General features: G+C 48.2%; 1 protein-coding gene across 1 annotated transcript in view; it reads right to left on the reverse strand.

Moving 5' to 3' along the window:
* The window catches only part of LOC139562766 (immunoglobulin superfamily DCC subclass member 4-like), a 73,433-nt gene that overhangs the window by 12,360 nt on the left and 40,753 nt on the right, over window positions 1-20,320 (reverse strand). Inside the window, exons 4-14 of the mRNA XM_071380766.1 lie at window positions 18,708-18,841; window positions 6,871-7,008; window positions 6,398-6,550; window positions 5,403-5,813; window positions 4,961-5,125; window positions 4,391-4,528; window positions 3,841-4,014; window positions 2,252-2,488; window positions 1,939-2,040; window positions 1,626-1,809; window positions 507-634 (exon numbers count right to left, since the gene is read on the reverse strand). Of these exons, the coding sequence (XP_071236867.1) occupies window positions 507-634; window positions 1,626-1,809; window positions 1,939-2,040; window positions 2,252-2,488; window positions 3,841-4,014; window positions 4,391-4,528; window positions 4,961-5,125; window positions 5,403-5,813; window positions 6,398-6,550; window positions 6,871-7,008; window positions 18,708-18,841 (1,964 nt within the window). The remainder of the gene's footprint in view (window positions 1-506; window positions 635-1,625; window positions 1,810-1,938; window positions 2,041-2,251; window positions 2,489-3,840; window positions 4,015-4,390; window positions 4,529-4,960; window positions 5,126-5,402; window positions 5,814-6,397; window positions 6,551-6,870; window positions 7,009-18,707; window positions 18,842-20,320) is intronic.

Raw genomic sequence — 20,320 nt, forward strand, 5'->3', positions numbered from 1 at the left:
ACAGTTTTGTATTGCTATCCTTGTGGGGACCAAATAATTGATTCCCATCCAAAATCCCATTTTCTCTAACCCTAAATCTAACCCTAGCCTTAACCCTTTACCTAACCATAACCCTAACCCTAACCCCAAACCCCTAACCCTAAAACTAACCTAACCTAACCTTAACTCCTAACCCCTAACCTTAATTCTAACCCTAATTGTAACCCTAAACCTAAACCCAACCCATAAGCCTAAAATAGCATTTTTCCCTGTGGGGACCGTCAATCTCCCCACTGGTCCGTATTTTCCTTGTTTTACTATACTTGTGAGGACTTCTGGTACCCACAAGGATAGTAAAACAAAAACACACATACACCAACGAACTACACACCTCTGTCAGGAACAAAAACACCCACACAGAGGAAGTGAAAGTGAGCGACAGAGCATATTGAATACAAGCATCCACCTTTATGTTACACTGATGCACAGATTTTTCCACTACACTGATGAGAACAGTAGAGACTTACCGTCAGTGAGAGTGTACTCCTCCACGGTGCCGCTGAAGGGACCAACCATGTCTCCTCCATTGGACTGCACAGCCAGCTCATAGCGGGTGTGGGGTTTTAGCGCCCCCAAGAGGATCTCCTGAGCAGAGCTGCAAAACACAGTTTGGGAGAGAAAAAAATGAATGAATGAATCACAAATGTGAAAACTTGCACATCCTTCTTTCCATTCATAACCTGAATATCGATTTAGCCAGTCTGGAAGAAATATTACATTTCAATAAAAAGGGCTTCTTTAATGTGATCAACTTCAGATAATGGAATTTGGAACTTCCATTTTCCTCTAAAAGAGGCTCGATATCTATTCTATTATTCTGTGTTTGACCCAGGACCAGGGGATGTGTTGTGTTTGGGATGGTCCCTGACTGACCTGGTGTAGTAGGAGACCAGGAGATGTGTTGTGTTTGGGATGGTCCCTGACTGACCTGGTGTAGTAGGAGACCAGGGGATGTGTCGTGTTTGGGATGGTCCCTGACTGACCTGGTGTAGTAGGAGACCAGGAGATGTGTCGTGTTTGGGATGGTCCCTGACTGACCTGGTGTAGTAGGAGACCAGGAGATGTGTTGTGTTTGGGATGGTCCCTGACTGACCTGGTGTAGTAGGAGACCAGGAGATGTGTTGTGTTTGGGATGGTCCCTGACTGACCTGGTGTAGTAGGAGACCAGGAGATGTGTTGTGTTTGGGATGGTCCCTGACTGACCTGGTGTAGTAGGAGACCAGGAGATGTGTTGTGTTTGGGATGGTCCCTGACTGACCTGGTGTAGTAGGAGACCAGGAGATGTCGTGTTTGGGATGGTCCCTGACTGACCTTGTGTAGTAGGAGACCAGGGGATGTGTTGTGTTTGGGATGGTCCCTGACTGACCTGGTGTAGTAGGAGACCAGGAGATGTGTTGTGTTTGGGATGGTCCCTGACTGACCTCGTGTAGTAGGAGACCAGGGGATGTGTTGTGTTTGGGATGGTCCCTGACTGACCTGGTGTAGTAGGAGACCAGGGGATGTGTTGTGTTTGGGATGGTCCCTGACTGACCTGGTGTAGTAGGAGACCAGGGGATGTGTTGTGTTTGGGATGGTCCCTGACTGACCTCGTGTAGTAGGACACAAGTGATGCGTTTCTGATCCCGGCCGGGCTGCAGCGTACGGTGTAGTTGATGATGCGGACGTTGCTGAAGCGAGGTTTCTCCCAGCGCAGCCAGATGGATGTGGAGCTGTTGGCTGTAGCCTTGATGCTGCTGGGGGGCAGGGGAGGGGGGTTCCCCTTAGGGGGCGCTGCAAAAACACACTGCCAGTTTATACACAAATATTGGTATTGTACAGACTTTCTTTAACACTGACAGACAGAATAGACTGACACACAAACTCGCAAGCACACACACAGACACTGATGAATAGACACACCTTTGCCATGTGCCTTCTCTGTCCTGCCCTTCCATCCTGCAGCATAGCCATCCGTCTGCTTATTGAAGGCCCACACCTTCACTTCATATAGTCTGTCAGGGACTGACACACACACACACACACACAGAAATATATAGAAACGTATCGCAACACATAAACACACCAAATTATACATAACCACAAGAAAGCCTGGCATAATGACCACGAGGTCCAAACATGTTATTAAGAGTCACATTTTTCCATACAAATATTATCACCTGGAGGAGTAGGAAGGGATTTAAACAACACCGGCATGTGAACATCCCAGACTCACCCAGACTAGAGACCTCATGATGTTTGACCCTCTTGCGGAGCTTGATGGTGTGGGCCTCCATCCTCCTCACCCTCTCCCTCTCAGGATGAGCCTCCCCATTGGTCAGCTCCTCACCAACCACCTCCCTGCAAAAGAGCTTGTAGCCGGAGATCTGCGTGTGATTGGGCGGGGGCTGCCATGTGACATGGAGGGAGTTCATTTTGGCCCTAACCTTCAGCTCTGTGGGAGCAAAGATCACTGGGAAAGATGAAAAGCAAACAAGGCGCCAGCATGAAACAACATTACTGGAGCTTATAACATGATTCAACAAAACAAGATCCAGGCATTGATTTATTGTACCAACTCAATTTGACAATCTCCCAATGACTATAACATTAAATAATATAATTCTATAGACCTGGATCTAGAACAGGTGCCACCTTAATTGGGGAGGATGGGATTATAGTAATAGTTTATGATAATTAATGGAATGGTATCAAATGGTTTCTGTGTGTTCAAATACCATTCCATTTCTTCTATTCCAGCCATTATTATGAGCCGTCCTCCCCTCAGCAGCTTCTTGTAATCCACATGAACTGACAATGAGGCCCTATTCGGTGAGATTTTCTTCTTGTGTGTATTAACAGATTTTCTTCTCATGTGAATTAATGGCATTCGTGAGAGCTTACTCACTGTAGAGAAAAGGATTGAATAGATTTCTGTTCATTTCTTCTAAATGAATCTTCTGCCTACCAAGAGGCACAGTCAGCCATGTTGCCTTGCCCCTGAATGGAGAGCAATTGTATGGCTGATGCAAATGTGTAGGTGAAGGTGTATTCACCACATGACACTGCCGAGCCATGAACAGTCAGCTTGAATGGAAGGCTGCAGTGTTCTTTTTTCCCATTGCTCGTCTTTTTCTGGTTCCTCTTTTCCAGTTTTCCCGGTTTTGACCATTCTGCCTGCCCTGAGCCTGCCTGCCGTTCTGTACCTTGTCACACCACTCTGGATTATTGACCTCTGCCTGCCCTGACTCCAAGAATGCCTGCCGTTCTGTATTTTATGGACTCTGATCTGGATTACTGACCTCTGCCTGCCCTTGACCTGTCGTTTTGTCTGACCCCTGTTCTAGTAATAAACCTTTGTTACTTCGACACTGTCTGCATCTGAGTCTTCTCCTGAAACGTGATAGTTATAGCATGAGAATGGGAAAGTGGAGGCTGCTCTTATGGACAAGGATAAAAATAATATATATGGATATCAGTTTTACTACATCTATCATTTGTTTATGGTGTGCTTCTGTAAGTTATTACTGCATGCCTGACAAGCATTTCGCTACATCCGCAATAACATCTGCTAAACACGTGTATAAAATGTGATTTTTGATTAGGATTTTCTGAAACGTTGTTCCCCCTGCTGCTGTCTTGATTGGACCCAGGTCTATCTTGAGAAATACATTTTATCTCAATGAGATTACCTGGATAAATAAAGGTTAAGGACCATACCGGGTCAGGTCACTTATTGTGGTGGATATTGATGCTGAAGTTGAAGGGTGTGTGTGTGTGTGAGAGAGTGAGAGACACACACACATACAGAGAGAGAGGTCTCACCCATGCTGTGGTTAAAGTGGTCTGGGGTGTGGTGCTGGTTCCACTCTGACGGCACACCAAAGCCTGCTCCCGTTCCCGCTGCCATCCTCAGTCGATAGGCCTGGTTAGGCAGCAGCTCCCGCAAGGTAAGCTGAGTCTCATTCCCCCCCACCTCCACAGAAAACACGTTGTCCACTGCAGTAAACACACACACACACACACACATTAGACGCAACCCATCTTCTTGAAAGGCCACTCATGGCACACTATCACCACAATCCATTATCCTATTATGTAAGACCTGATGACTCATTGTATACCATGGATAGAACAGAACACTTTATGCTTTGGGCTTATACCCTAAGTCACTCTTCAATACTTAATGTTTAGAATCTACAATTGTTCTTAGAGCCAAAATGTGTGTGACTGAGTTTAAGAGTCTTTTGTAGTCGTGCCTTCCGGAAACATGAACACATGTACCACCACGTTCTAATACCAGACAGCGTTGTAATAACACAAGACAGCAGTGTAGTACTGTGGCCTCCGTGCCAGTAGATGACGCTGGGCTCACCCTGTTCCAGTGTGGAGTAGTCGATGCGGTAGCGGGTGACAGCTCCTCTGCTGTGCTGGGAGGACAGGGGCAGCCACATCACTCTGATGTCTGTAGGAGAGGTGCTGAGCAGGGACAGCTGTGGAGGGGCACTGGGTACTGTGGGGTAGAGCATGGCAGGACATTCTTAGTATTAACGTGCCATTACAGCTAACCCTGGATCTAGTGTCTGGTGACTTAAGTAGCCTATCATATTCTCTGGAGGGGCACAGGGGAGTAGAGCATGTCAGATCAGGTACAGGACACTCTTAGTATCCATACATCAACCATACTATTCTACAGGCTACTAAACCACTTTATTCATTACATTAGCAACAAAGTAGAATCACATAGTTAGTTGATGGGTAACAATATCTACTTTTGTGCGTCATTCGTGTATAATATAGGTCGTATTACAGTTGACCGCGTCGTGCGGTCTATTTGTTCTCAAGTGTATGATGACTCATGTATGCTGTCATATGGATTAGATCTAACCGTGTCACTGTTATTTTCCTTTGAGAAGTGAGGTCTGTGGTCTTCACACCTACTCACCGTCCTCCAGCATCTCCACGGCGACGGGCCGTGACGGGCGGCTGGCTCCCATGGGGGAGTAGGCCACCACGTAGAAGGTATAGGCTGTGTGTGGCAGTAGCTCCTTCACATGGTACTCTGTGGTGTCGTTGTTCACAGCAAACTGGTATTCCATGTGATCAGAGCCTGTGGACCACACAAGCTCAGTGTTTAACCAGGAGCACAGGACACACTCAGCCTGACCTGACAGTGGCATTCTCTACCATGCTACCAGGGAACCAGGCACCTATGTATGTTAATGCCTATACCCTTGAAACTAGCTAGCATCCTTGTGGATAGATATCATACGTACAAGCCTGTAGGTTTGTCCATCACACACACACACACACACACACACACACACACACACACACACACACACACACACACACACACACACACACACACACACACACACACACACCTGAAGTGGGCTGGTAGTGCACAGAGAAGCCTATAATCTGGTCACTGTTGTGTTCGGGCCGTTCCCAGGTGAGGAGGGCGGTGGTGCTTGATTGGGGCGTGGCAGAGAGCTGGTGTGGTGGGCTGGGTAGACCCTCTCTCACAATGACAGACAGCTTGGCTGTGGCGCAGGCCGTCCCCAGAGCATTGTCGGTGATGCACTGGTAGTACCCTGCGTCGTTCAGGCCCAGCTGGTTGATGAGCAGCACCCCAGGGCTCTGGGTCTTCACCCGCCCGTTAGACTTGACCGGCTTGCCATTCTTCAGCCAGTGCAGTTCCGGGAGAGGCTCCCCAGAGCTGTTACACACAAACCTGGCTGTGTTTCCCCGAGAGAGAGACACCGTCTCTGGGGGCTGGAGGATCACTGGTGGGGCTGGGAGAATGCAAATAGAGAAACATCCTTCTTAGGAAAAAAATAATCCTTCACAGCAGCATATATTACAATTTACTAAAGGACCAGAGCTGCACGATCGAAGCCAAACATGCAAACCAGAGCTCTAAGACCGAAGCCAAACATGCAAACCAGAGCTCTAAGATCGAAGCCAAACATGCAAACCAGAGCTCTAAGACCGAAGCCAAACATGCAAACCAGAGCTCTAAGACCGAAGCCAAACATGCAAACCAGAGCTCTAAGATCGAAGCCAAACATGCAAACCAGAGCTCTAAGACCGAAGCCAAACATGCAAACCAGAGCTCTAAGACCAAAGCCAAACATGCAAACCAGAGCTCTAAGACCGCAGCCAAACATGCAAACCAGAGGTCTAAGACCAAAGCCAAACATGCAAACCAGAGCTCTAAGACCAAAGCCAAACATGCAAACCAGAGCTCTAAGACCAAAGCCAAACATGCAAACCAGAGCTCTAAGACCAAAGCCAAACATGCAAACCAGAGCTCTAAGACCGAAGCCAAAAATGCAATCTATACCACATTTTCACACTCACATATTCTTCTTCTTACCTGGCACATGCAGTTCAGCTGCAGCTATGACAAACTCGCGGGTCTTGGGTTTGTTGGCACGGCAGACGTAGACCCCCGCATGGTTACGCCGTGTGTTGGGGATCACCAGGTTAGTTTCCAGGACAACCACGTCGGTGGCGATGGGCTTCCCGTCTGTGTCCAGGAGAAAGAGCAGAAAGGAACAGAAGAGACAAGCGATTTCAGAGAAAAAAAATATCGTTGTGACATTGGTAGTGAGCCTATTTTTATTGTATTGTTTATTTCACTAGGCAAGTCAATTAAGAACAAATGATTATTTACAATGGCGGCCTACCCCGGCCAAACCCAGACGACACTGGGCCAATTGTGCGCCGCCCTATGGGACTCCCAATCAAGGCCGGATGTGATACAACCTGGAATCGAACCAGGTACTGTTCTGCTACTCGGGAGCCCCTGTAGATGGACCGATGAGAGGGATTGAGAGAGAGTCTTACCCTGTCTGCTCCAGGACACCAGGGGTTTGGGCTGCCCGCCCTGGGCCATGCACTCCATCACCGCTGGACGCCCCTGCACTACCGTGGCATTCTGAGGAGGTGCCACGATCACTACCTCACTTTGGGCAGGGCCAGGACCTGCGCACACAGACACAACACAGACACACACAGGAATCAACACACACAACCGACTCTAACCATCAATGTCTCATATCAGACAGCATCATTCTAACGCGGCGTACCACAAATGACCTACTAATGAACTCAGAACCACAACCCTGCCTAAACTATCTGATGTAAGACAATGCTGGGGCCCTTGTCAGAAATCTCAGACTTTCGACTTCAGTGAGTTTAAGACAACTGGGAATGGTCATCCAGCTCGGAATTCCAAGCCGGAAACTTTGGCATCTTTCTAGAACTCTGACCTGAAGATTTTCAGGCTGCCTTTGGGGAGTTTTGCTCGCGAGAGTTTCTATGGTTTTGATAGCATTTTGCGACTTTTTCACAAACAATTCTGTCACAAACGAGAATGGGAGAAGCTGTCTGTGTAACAAAAATCACAGTAACGGTGCACACACAGGCAGAGAAGCACAAGGGAAGGGGGCTTGCGGCAGGAGAGGGGGCAAAAACGCAACGTCGGGGACCGCAGCTGTGCCGCAGCAAGGCCAATTGGTGCTGTGACGTCGTCGCGGCAATGCCAAATGTCCTCTAGCGACTTCTAGCAACAAATCAAGGAGCCAATAGAGATTCTCACTGAAAAATAGTTGGCAACACTGTTTAGGACAGCTAGCAGCACTGTCAGGAAGAGGAGTGGAGGAGACAGAGTTAGCTACTAGCCTGGTTAAACCAGAAAGAATGCTGCACAACCAGGCTAGCTAGCTACCCCAATGGGCTTAAGAGAGGAGCAGAAGGCTCTATAGTATGTATGCTAAACTTCTTTGGAGTCACTTATTGTAGAGGCGGACTGATATATATATATATATCATATATATATATATAAATATGAGAGAGAGAGAGAGAGAGAGAGAGAGAGAGAGAGAGAGAGAGAGAGAGAGAGAGAGAGAGAGAGAGAGAGAGAGAGAGAGAGAGAGAGAGAGAGAGAGAGAGAGAGAGAGAGAGAGAGAGAGAGAGAGAGAGAGAGAGAGAGAGAGAGAGAGAGAGAGAGAGAGAGAGAGAGAGAGAGAGAGAGAGAGAGAGAGAGAGAGAGAGAGAGAGAGAGAGAGAGAGAGAGAGAGAGAGAGAGAGAGAGAGAGAGAGAGAGAGAGAGAGAGAGAGAGAGAGAGAGAGAGAGAGAGAGAGAGAGAGAGAGAGAGAGAGAGAGAGAGAGAGAGAGAGAGAGAGAGAGAGAGATAATCTTTATTGGGTCTGGGAGCCCACCACACAATAAATACTCATACAAAACCACAGTTACACATCAATTAAAAACACAACTCCAACTCCTCCTCCACAGTAACTAAACACAACAGCCTCTGAATACCCCATATACTCAAAAACAGATCAATATTGTTGACAAGTTTATAATAGGGCAAACTCAACCCTTAGTCTCGCTGCCAACATTCCCTCCAACATTCCCACCACATCCACAGACCCTTGTCCCCGAATACTGTTCTTTCGGGTCTTCCATATCGCTAATTTTGCTGCCCCTAACACAAAATTAAGCAACACAACTACACCCTTTTGACTGAACCTGTACTTTGGCCCAAATATATACAGTTGGGAAGAGAAAACCTCTCCCAACGTTGAGAACCAGTCAGTGATCAGGTCAATCATCCCGACCAACCTGGGACACAGTAAAAACAGGTGTGCCAGAGTTTCAGACTCTGCACAGAATGGACACCCTTCCCCAACAGTAGGGTCCAGGTGTACCAGATGCATGTTGGTGGCTATAGCTCCATGTATTATCCTCCACTGGAGGTCGGCTGTCCTCTTATCAATCGGCAGTTTGTATAATGATCGCCAACAGCCTTTTGGGGAAGCACTTGGACCAAGCACACCTCGTCGATTTTACCCCTTCCAGGGAAGAGGCATGGGACACCTTTACACATATTCTGTACATGGCCTTCTTTCCCACCTCCTTGAAATCCCCCAGCTCCGGGGTATCAAAGGAAAGCAGCATCCCCACGTCCTCCTCAAATGACCCCACCGCAGCACTAACAATCAGTGCAGGGAACACATAATCCAGACCCTCCTTCCACCGATCAGAATTGGAAGTGTCAGTCACATACTGACGATGAAGCACTGGCAAGGAGTCACAGACCTCAGCGACGACCTTCCTCAGTAGGCGAGATGATCGGATCCCCGCTCTTTCTCCCAGCTCCTCCAACGATCTGCTCCTGTTCTGCATCAGATGACCCAGCTTGGTGCACCCCACACCTAACAGGCATGAACGCAGGCTGGCTGAAACCAGAGCACTGGACTGGATGGCAGTGTTATAAAAAAGAGGCTCTTCAAAAAGCCACATCCCTGGTAGCGTGCCGGCCTTACGGGACTTGACAAGAACCCTCCAAGCCTGCATAACAGACTCATAAAATGGAGTCAGGCCATTCAACTCACCCCCCTCCAGCTTTAAGAGGAAAAGGTGCTTGTCTAAGCCCAAACAGCCCGCTCTCCTCATCAATGCGTAGGCTGTGTCGACCCAGCTGGAACCGTCACTGTACAACAGTTTCTGAGCTGCTTGAAGCCGGAAAGCCATGATCCTAGAGGAAATGTCCACCAGGCCTTGCCCCCCCTCGTGCAGTGGTAGGTACAGGGCTGCAGCTTTGATCCAGTGCTGTCCAGACCAGAAGAAATTGACAAGGGTCCTCTGAAGCTCTTGTATCAGACCCTTTGGTGGCTGCAAAATCATTAGTCTGTGCCACAGGGTGGAGGCAGCAAGATTATTAATTACCAGTACCCTTCCCCTATAAGACAACTGGGGTAGCACCCATTTCCATCTTGACAGTCTGGCACACACTTTCTCCACTACACCCTCCCAGTTCTTTTTCTGAAAGACATCAGAGCCTAGAAAAACACCCAATGTCTTCATCCCATCTCTGCCCCACTGAAGCCCCCCTGGTAACCGTGGAGCGGACCCCGTCTGAAGCTGACCTACCCACAGCGCTTCACTCTTTCCCCAATTGACTCTAGCTGAGGAGGCACCCTCATACACCATTAAAGCGTCTGAGAGAACCTTAACATCCTCAGCCCCTGTAATAAAAACTGTCACATCATCTGCATACGCAGACAGTGCTATCGTGGGACCCTTCATTACACCTGGCACAGAGAAACCAGTAAGCTTCGCTCTTAAAAAACAAAGCATTGGTTCAATCGCCAGACTATATAATTGCCCTGAAATTGGGCATCCCTGCCTGATGCCCCTTTGGACAGGGATGGGGCAACTCAAACCACCCCCCACCTTCACCATACACGAGGCCCCAGCATACAGTAAATTCATCCAAGACAAAAAAACATCCCCAAACCCAAAGGCTTTCATCGTTTTAAACAAAAACTGGTGGTCCACACGGTCAAAAGCCTTCTCCTGATCCAAAGAAAGTAAACCCACATTTACATCAGACAGTTTACAAATGTCTAAAACATCTCTTATCAGAAACAAGTTGTCAACAATTGAGCGATCAGGTACACAGTAGGACTGGTCCTTGTGGACCAACAATCCCAGATACTCTTTCAACCTGTTTGAGAGACATTTAGAAACAATTTTGTATTCTGCGCACAGCAAAGCAACAGGTCTCCAATTTTTTATGAGAGCCAAATCCCCCTTTTTTGGCAACAGTGAAAGCACCGCACGTTGACAGGATACAGGAAGAGAACCCTCATGAAAAGATTCACACACCACTTCATAAAAATCCTCCCCAATAGACCCCCAAAAGTGCTTATAAAACTCAGATGGTAAACCATCGATGCCAGGGGCTCGGCCTGATGAGAGCTGCATAACTGCTGTGGACAGCTCGCGCAGTGTAATGTCAGAGTCCAAAGCGACTCTCTGGTCAGGTCCCAATTGAGGAAGACCGTGTAACAACTGTTCAGTACACAGAGTCACAATCCTCCGCCTTGTAGAGGGCAGAGTAGAAATCCACGGCATGTTGACGCATTTCACTGTCATCTGTAGTCACTTTCCCATCAGGGAGACGAAGGCAGACCATCTGTTTACGTTGTAAAGTCGACTGTCCTAGGTTAAAAAAGAAAGCACTAGGAGCATCCATATCCTTGAGGGAAGCGAAACGAGACCTAATCAAGGCACCTTTCACTCTTTCATGCAGAAACGACCTCAGTTCATGTCTCTTGTCCTGTAAGTTCATGACTAGTCCAGGGTCGTTCTGAGTGAGCAGCTTCAATTCAATTGATTTGATGTCCTGTTCAAGGGCCTTGATAGTCTCTTTAACTTCAATTTGAGACAGAGCAGTATACTGTTGACAAAATAATCGTATTTGGGCCTTCCCAACATCCCACCATTGTCTCAAGGACTCAAAATTCCCTTTTTTAACCCTCCATTTTTCCCAAAACAACAAAAACCTTTCACAAAACTTGACATCATGTAACAATTTAACATTAAAATACCAGTAAGGTGATGACCTTCGTGGACAGGACAAGTGAATGTCAACAGTAATAATATGATGATCAGAGAAACCCACAGGAGTAATGGCACACCTTCCAACCCTACTACAGTATTGATCAGATACGTACAACCTATCTAACCTTGCTGCACTGACACGACCTTCATTCACTTTCAACCATGTGTATTGCCTAACTTTTGCATTCCTGACTCTCCACACATCAGAAAGCTCAAACTCAGTTAATAGGCCAGACAGGAAAGTGGCTGACCGCAGGTGAGGTTCTTCAGCGATGCGATCAACAGTAAAATCCACAGTACAGTTCCAGTCCCCCCCTAAAACCATACACCCCTCTTGGTCACACTGTCTTAAGGTTTCTTTTATTTGATCAAACACAACAAGACGCTCTGTACCCTCATTAGGAGCATAGACATTCAAAAAACCAAACAAAAACCCCATAATATCCACCTTGACCAATAAAACCCGACCCTTGACAATCTCTTTTGTAGATATCACAGTTACCGCTAAACCTGAGGAAAACAAGATGGCCACCCCAGCACTGAAATTAGTACCATGACTGAGTATATGCTGCCCCTCCCACCACATACCCCAGTCAACCTCATTTTCCTCATCACTATGTGTCTCCTGAAGGAAAACTACATTAAGCCTTTTCTGTTTTATTTCTTCTAATACCCAAGCCCTCTTATTTCTGTCCCTTCCCCCATTAATATTGAGAGAGCCTACCCTTAGTACCTCCATGTAGAAAAGAGAAAGGAAAAGCAGAAGATACCACAGAGAAACCAAAGAGAAAAAAGACACCCTATGAAGCATGATCATCATCATTATTTAAATTTTTTCTTATTAACCTGACCACGTTTCCCACCACCTTTTTCTGCTGTAACAGCAGTAACAAATTTCCTCAAGCGAAACCGCTTCTTCTCACTCAACTGGTCCAACCCCACCGTCTTCTGTAACATCACAGCTGACCTCAAAAACTTATCAACATCAAAATATTCTGCCAATTTGACAGATTTCCCAAAAGTCTGATCCAGAAAACCATTTACCTCCTCTAGATCATAAATTGAGTCCTCACCAGCTGCTGTCATATCAGAAGAGATATCCATATCCTTCTCCTGATCCTCCTCAGCTGAGGCCACAGACCACTGACTCCCCTCTACCACATCCCTTTCAACACTCCCCACTTGCACCCCATCACTCGTACCAGGCATCTCCTCCACTACCAGGGAGACTAGCCCCACCTGAACCCCATTACTCGTAGTGGGCATCTCCTCCACTACCTGGGAGCCTAGCTCCACATGAACCCCCTCCTGTACTCCATTACTCGTAGTGGGCATCTCCTCCACTACCTGGGAGATTAGCTCCACATGAACCCCCTCCTGTACTCCATTACTCGTAGTGGGCATCTCCTCCACTACCTGGGAGATTAGCTCCATATGAACCCCCTCCTGTACTCCATCACTCGTAGTGGGCATCTCCTCCACTACCTGGGAGATTAGCTCCACATGAACCCCCTCCTGTACTCCATTACTCGTAGTGGGCATCTCCTCCACTACCTGGGAGATTAACTCCATATGAACCCCCTCCTGTGCCCCAGTACTCGTACTGGGCACCTCCTCACCAGTCTGAGGAACTGGCTCTTCAGATCCATCCTTGCCTTCTACAACAATATTTTCCTGCTGCATAATATTTCCCTCTAATACAAGTTGCAAACTCGTGGCCTCAACACGGATAACTTGTTCCTCGGCAGCAGGTGCTTGTGGCTGCTCAACCACTGTCAGCCCACCTCTCCCTACATCAGTGGGCCCAGGCGTTATGATGACCACCTGCGCCCCTCCCTCTGCCTTCTCCCTTTTCGGGCAAGCATGTCGCTTATGGCCAACATCCCCACACTCAAAACACCGTTGACTACCCGTACTAGCATAAGCCATATATAGTCTATTGTCATACTTCTTTAAACGATATCTCTAAAGTCTGCTCCGGTGAGTCCAAAAACATAAACACCTGTCGCCGAAACGACATAACCTGTTTCAACGCCGGGTGTTTGCAACCCAACGGAACAACCTTAATTGAGCTTGCAAACTTCCCAAAGCGCAATAACTCGCGCTCCAATAGCTCATTTGGAATAAACGGTGGTACATTTGAAATCGTTACCCTTGTTGACGGAGAAAAAAGCGGCGTAACTTGAATAAACATTCCTTTAAGAATTACGCCTTGCTCAACCATTCGATCAACAAGGCGCTCTTCTTTAAGAAATACCACCACCGCTTTGTTCATCCGTGACGCATAAGCAATATTCTCATAGCCTACCTTCTCTCCTACGGCGACCAGAAACTCCTCCACCGTGACAGTAGCTTCAGTAACACACCTAAAGCCGTGCCGAAGTGACAGGGACGGCATTCCAATTCGGGATGCCATCCCCGCCAAACTCAAGGTACTTTCGATACGAAAAAAACGAAATACTTAATTCTACCACACAAAAAAATTATAATAATCTTAATCATGCACAGAAGAAAACAAAAGAAATCCACCAAGAAAGAGAAAACCGAAAAAGTTCTGAATTTCTAACTCTACACAACACACGCACTCACTCAATCATTCAATTCCCAGCATGCACCAAACACTCCCAGCATGCAGAGAGAGAGAGAGAGAGAGAGAGAGAGAGAGAGAGAGAGAGAGAGAGAGAGAGAGAGAGAGAGAGAGAGAGAGAGAGAGAGAGAGAGAGAGAGAGAGAGAGAGAGAGAGAGAGAGAGAGAGAGAGAGAGAGAGAGAGAGAGAGAGAGAGAGAGAGAGAGAGAGAGAGAGAGAGAGAGAGAGAGAGAGATCGAGGGCATCTGAGGGAGAGGGGTGAGTCAGATAATGGAGGAGAGGCAGTGAGGGCCTTACTCAGAGCATGGTGGTGTAATTCTGCCAAATTATATGACTAAATAAATCTCCAGCGTTTTCTTGGAGGAATAGAAGTGTGCATTAGCAGAGCAGATGAGGCCCTTATTTTTAGTGGCTCTGTGTGAGTGGCTCTAGGGGTAATTATGGTAGGAAGGGAGGCCCATCACACTGCCTGGACCGGGGCCTGCTCTGCCTGTCTCTCTGCTCAGAGCCTACATTATGATAATGAGCTCCAGCCGGGTTCCTGGGATACTGTAAGCACATTATTAATTAATCATTGAGCATTCATACAGCACTACTTGCTTATGCATGAGGGCTTAGGGTTTTAAAAATGGGCCAGTCGAGTTCTCCCAGGATTGCAGGATGTGCCTTGATAGGATTTTGTGTAAGTTCTGTGCTCAGAGTGTGTGTGCGTGTGTGTGTGTGTTTTGCATGCGCACATGCGTGTGTATGCGTGCATGAGAGAGAGAAGGTACACTGGACAAAAATATAAACGCATGTAAAGTGTTTGTGGCATGTTTCATGATCTGAAAATCCCTGACATTTTCCATACGCACAAATAGCTTATTTCTCTCAAATTTTGTGCATACATTTGTTTACATTCCTGTTAGTGAACATTTCTCCTTCGCCAAGATAAACAGCATGATCATTACAGAGGTGCATCTTGTGCTATAGACAATAAAAGGCGGCTTTAAAATGTGCAGTTTTGTCACACAACTCAATGCCACAGATTTTTCAAGTTTTGAGGGAGCGTACAAATGGCATGCTGACTACAAGAATGTCCACCAGAGCTGTTGCCAGATAATTTAATGTTCATTCTCTACCATAAGCCGCCTCCAACGCCGTTTTAGAGAATTTGCCAGTACGTTCAAGCGGCCACACAACCACAGACCACGTGTAACCACGCCAGCCCAGGACCTCCACATCCGGCTTCTTCACCTGCATGATCGTCTGATGAGGGGTGGGGGGTGATGAGGAGTATTTCTGTCTGTAATAAAGCCATTTCGTGGGGACAAACGTATTCTGATTGGCTAGGTCTGGCTTCCCAGTGGGTGGCTGCACCCCTGCCCAGTCATCTAAAAATCCATAGATTAGAGCCTAATGAATTTCTTTCAATTGACTGATTTCCTTATATGAACTGTAACTCAGTAAAAGCGTTGAAATTGTTGCATGTTGCGTTGATATTTTTGTTCAGTATATAAAGGTATTGTCACGCCCTGACCTTAGAGAGCCTTTTATGTCTCTATTTGGTTTGGTCAGGGTGTGATTTGGGTGGGCATTCTATGTTCTTTATTTCTATGTTTTGGCCGGGTATGGTTCTCAATCAGGGACAGCTGTCTATCGTTGTCTCTGATTGGGAATCATACTTAGGCAGCCTTTTTTCCTTTGGTGTTTGTGGGTAAATATCTTTGTTAGTGGCACTAATGCCCTGTTAAGCTTCACGGTCGTTTTTGTTGTTTCTTGTCTTGTTGCGTCTCTTTCGTCCAAGATATCCTGCGCCGGCTCTGCGCACTGTGTCTCCGGTGCGTGTCCACAGCCCAGTACGTCCTGTGCCAGCACCCTGCAGTTGCCGGGCTAGGGTGAGCATCCAGCCAGGACGGGTTGTGCCAGCTCTGCTCTCCAGACTTCCAGTGCGTCTCAATGGCCCAGTGATGATCCATGGCACAAAGCCTCCAGTGATGATCCGTGGCTCGAAGCCTCCAGTGATGATCCATGGCACGAAGCCTCCAGTGATGATCCGTGGCACGAAGCCTCCAGTGATGATCCATGGCACGAAGCCTCCAGTGATGATCCATGGCACGAAGCCTCCAGTAATTATCCATGGCACGAAGCCTCCAGTGATGATCCGTGGCACGAAGCCTCCAGTGATGATCCATGGCACGAAGCCTCCAGTAATGATCCATGGCACGAAGCCTCCAGCGATGATCCATGGCACGAAGCCTCCAGTGATGAGTCATGGCACGAAGCATCCAGTGATGAGTCATGGCACGAAGCCTCCAGCGATGATCCATGGCACGAAGCCTCCAGTGATGAGTCATGGCACGAAGCCTCCAACAACGGCCTCCAGTCCGGGGCCTCCAGCGACGCCCTCCAGTCCGGAGCCTCCAGCGACGGTCCCTAGTTCGGAGCCTCCAGCGACGGTCCCCAGTCCAGGGCCTCCAACAACGGTCTCTAGTCCGGAGCCTCCAACGACGGCCTCGCCTACAGCGAGGGTCCCCAGTCCGGGGCCTGCAGCGAGGGTCCCCAGTCCGGGGGCCTGCAGCGAGGGTTCCCAGTCCGGGGTCTGCAGCGAGGGTCCCCAGTCCGGAGCCTCCAGCGACGATCCCCAGTCCGGAGCCTCCAGAGACGATCCCCAGTCCGGAGCCTCCAGCGACGATCCCCAGTCCGGAGCCTCCAGAGACGATCCCCAGTCCGGAGCCTCCAGAGACGATCCCCAGTCCGGAGCCTCCAGAGACGATCCCCAGTCCGGAGCCTCCAGAGACGAGGGTCCTCCGTCCGGGGCCTGCAGTGAGGGTCCCCAGTCTGGGGCCTGCAACGAGGGTCCCCAGTTCGGGGCCTGCAGCGAGGGTCCCCATTCCGGGGCCTGCAGCGAGGGTTCCCATTCCGGGGCCTGCAGCGAGGGTTCCCATTCCGGGGCCTGCAGCGAGGGTCCCCAGTCCAGGGCCTACAACGAGGGTTCCCAGTCCGGGGCTTGCGGAGAAGGTCCCCAGTCCGGGGTCGGCGATGAGGGTCCCTGCACCAGAGGCGCCACCAAAGTGGGGTGAGCCAGAGGTGGAGCGGGGTCTATGTCCCGCACCAGAGCCACCACCGCGGATAGATGCCCACCCGGACCCTCCCCTATAGGTTCAGGTTTTGCGGCCGGAGTCTGCACCTTTGGGAGGGGGGATACTGTCAGGCTCTGACCTTAGAGAGCCTTTTATGTCTCTATTTGGTTTGGTCAGGGTGTGATTTGGGATGGCATTCTATGTTCTTTATTTCTATGTTTTGTATTTCTATGTTTTGGCCGGGTATGGTTCTCAATCAGGGACAGCTGTCTATCGTTGTCTCTGATTGGGAATCATACATAGGCAGCCTTTTTTCCTTTGGTGTTTGTGGGTAGTTATCTTTGTTAGTGGCACTAATGCCCTGTTAAGCTTCACGGTCGTTTTTGTTGTTTCTTGTTTTGTTGGCGACATTTACTATAATAAAAGAAAATGAATGCTCACCACGCTGCACCTTGGTCTCCTTCCGACGACCGCCGTGACAGGTATAGACAATGTACAATTGAATAAGTGGAGGTGATGTGCTCAGCATAATTCTGTCAGGAAGGATGCATTTGTGTTCAGGCATTTTAAATCATAAACCTCTCCACAGTGAAGGCTAGAGATGTGATGGCATTAGATTTGCGTTTTATGTAACGCCTCATAAAAAGTCTGGGAGTGCTTTCATCCATGACCTCCAGGTTTCTAAGACAGCAGGGCTTCGTGTCACACCAAATACCTGCTACTGTAAATTAGCATTACTTCAAACAGTCTATTGGATATTGGGAAGTAGGAAAAAGCTGTAAAAGGCTGTAATTTCGTCACCTGCTCAGGCTGTCTGTGAGAGTGGTGTGTGAAATATGTGACTGTGTGTGTGTGCGTGTGTGGTGTTTGTGTACACATCCATGCGTGTGTGGGAGAGAGAGAAGGTATACGTGTGTCAAGTAGTATTGAGTCATCAACATAATGCACAGTTGAATGAGTGAAGCTACTGTCCTCACCATCAGTCTGCCATTCGCTTCTGTGCATTGTCTGTGAATCTCAAGAGTTTTGGGGGTGTCTGCCTGTGTGTGTGTGTGTCTCTACGTGAGAGTGTCTATTTGTGAGTGTGCGTGCGTGTCTCTATGTGTGTGCGTGTGTGTGTGGACATGCTGCAGGGTGCAGAGAGGGGATTCATCTCTGTTTCCTTAGCTGTTCCACAGGGTGCAGGCATTTCTACACAGTTCAGTCTTGTGTCTATGTGTCTTTGTCTCTCTCTCTGTGTGTGTGTGTGTGTGTGTGTATGTGTGCGCTAACGCTCACATAGAAGCAGATCTAGACGTAGACCTTCCACAGACACTGAAGTTTGACGGAGCCAATTAAAGGCCAGGATTTATCTCCATTATTAATGCACCTTTTGTCAGACGGGAAGAGACGTGGGTGTGGAGATACTGCTTACAGCCTGATGATATCAGACATGAGACCATAGGTCTGGAGCCATCTCTGTCTCTTTACCTCTCTCATTCCAGCAGAGTTCCAGGAAATACATATAAGCAGGAAGCCATCCACTAAATAGTCCATGTAAAGAGCACACCCAGACAGAGGGGTCAAGCACATTCAAAGGGATCACTTGCCTACAGACGTCATCAGCGAGAGCACAACATACCTGTAGTGACAGTGAGGATGGCATCCTGGCTGAAGCGTTTCCGGGCAGAGTTGGAGGCCACACAGCGGTACGCACCCCCATCCTCCTTAACCGCCCCCAAGATCTGGAGCACACCGTTAGGGAGAGAGATGAACCTGGAGACAGAGGGATGGAGAGAGAGAGAGAGAGAGAGTGGATGGTAAGGAAGAGAGAAAGGGTGGGAAGGAGAGAGAAAGAGTGTGTGGTGGGGGGGGGAGAAAAGAGCGAGAGAGAACTAGTGCTTAGCGAGATATAATAACTCCTCACTGGTAATCTCCAACTGTGCACACGCTCATTACCACCATACAGGAGTAGGTCTCCAGTGACGGCCATTAGCCTACACTCTCCTTATATCTAACAGCTATTTAGAATAACGCCGTCCAAAAATGTAGAATCTAAAAGAAAAGTAGACGAAAGAAAGGAAGAAAGAAATGACACTAAATACATAGTATTCCTACTGCTTACCTAATGACAGAGAAGACGGAAACGGGAGAAAAAGAAGAGACTAGATAGAAATATTTAGAAATCTTTACTGATAGATATAAGAGAACAAAGAGCTCTCAATCTAGGTCAGAGAGATTGCGCATTGCAAAACAGCATTTAGAAGCAGCCATGGTTGTGCCGACTCGTGTCAATATTTATCTCTCTTTCACCCACCAGCTCCTCTTCCTCCTCCCTCCCTCCCTTCTTCCCCCTCTGCTGCCATGGAAGACAGGTCAGGTTCCACACACACACACCCCCACCCACTCCCGTCTGGATGGTTCCTCCAAGCCTGAGGCCTGGGCTTCCCACGATTCAACTCCTATTCCACAGCCTTTTACACTCTATGATGATGGACTAGTAATGCCCTGACAGACAGAGAGCTCATCTGTGCAACAGAGAGACTGTACACAACACTGGTCTCTGGTCTGGGTCTCATCTCTACTGCTGCCCATTTGTACCACTTTGTGTCAGCACAACAACATCACAGCACTGTACAGCTTGGTTCAGCATTGGGCTACGGGTCACACAGGGATAGACTGTTTTTGAACCAGATGCCTCTAATAATGTCAGACAGGCACAAATGTATAGCCAACAGCAGAGCTGAGGCAGAAACGTCAATAGCGTTAAGTGCTTGGGTAAATGAGCATGAGAGTGTGACCGTTTCTGGTGACTAGTGAGAGGGCGTGCGTGCCCGCTGCTCGGCTGTGAGAGTGTGCATTTGAGTTTTCAGGCAGACAGGGAGGCTTTAATTGGGGGGTTTCTATCAGTAACGCTACATGATTCTCCGCTGTTCAGCCCTGGATGTCAATGCACAGAGTGTTGTTAGCACACTGGTCCTGCCCCCCCTCTCCGCTCCTCTGATGCCCTTGTCCACTCTGTGTGGTCAAGAGTGGTCAGCAGCAAGGGTCCTCGGACGTTATAATAACGTTAGTCAGTTTAACCATGCTAATGAAGAAAAGCTGCACTTTCCTGGCCATTCAACATTAGACACACATCTAAATAAGTAGTCATGTGAACAGCCATATGTGGGCCATGGCCTTTGAAGGGCAAACATATACAGGCCATCAACTCAGCGCATGATCACTCCGAGGCAAGCCATGAACAGTAATTCA

The sequence above is a fragment of the Salvelinus alpinus genome, chromosome 33 (genome assembly GCF_045679555.1).
Source record: "Salvelinus alpinus chromosome 33, SLU_Salpinus.1, whole genome shotgun sequence".
Lineage (NCBI taxonomy): Eukaryota > Metazoa > Chordata > Actinopteri > Salmoniformes > Salmonidae > Salvelinus > Salvelinus alpinus.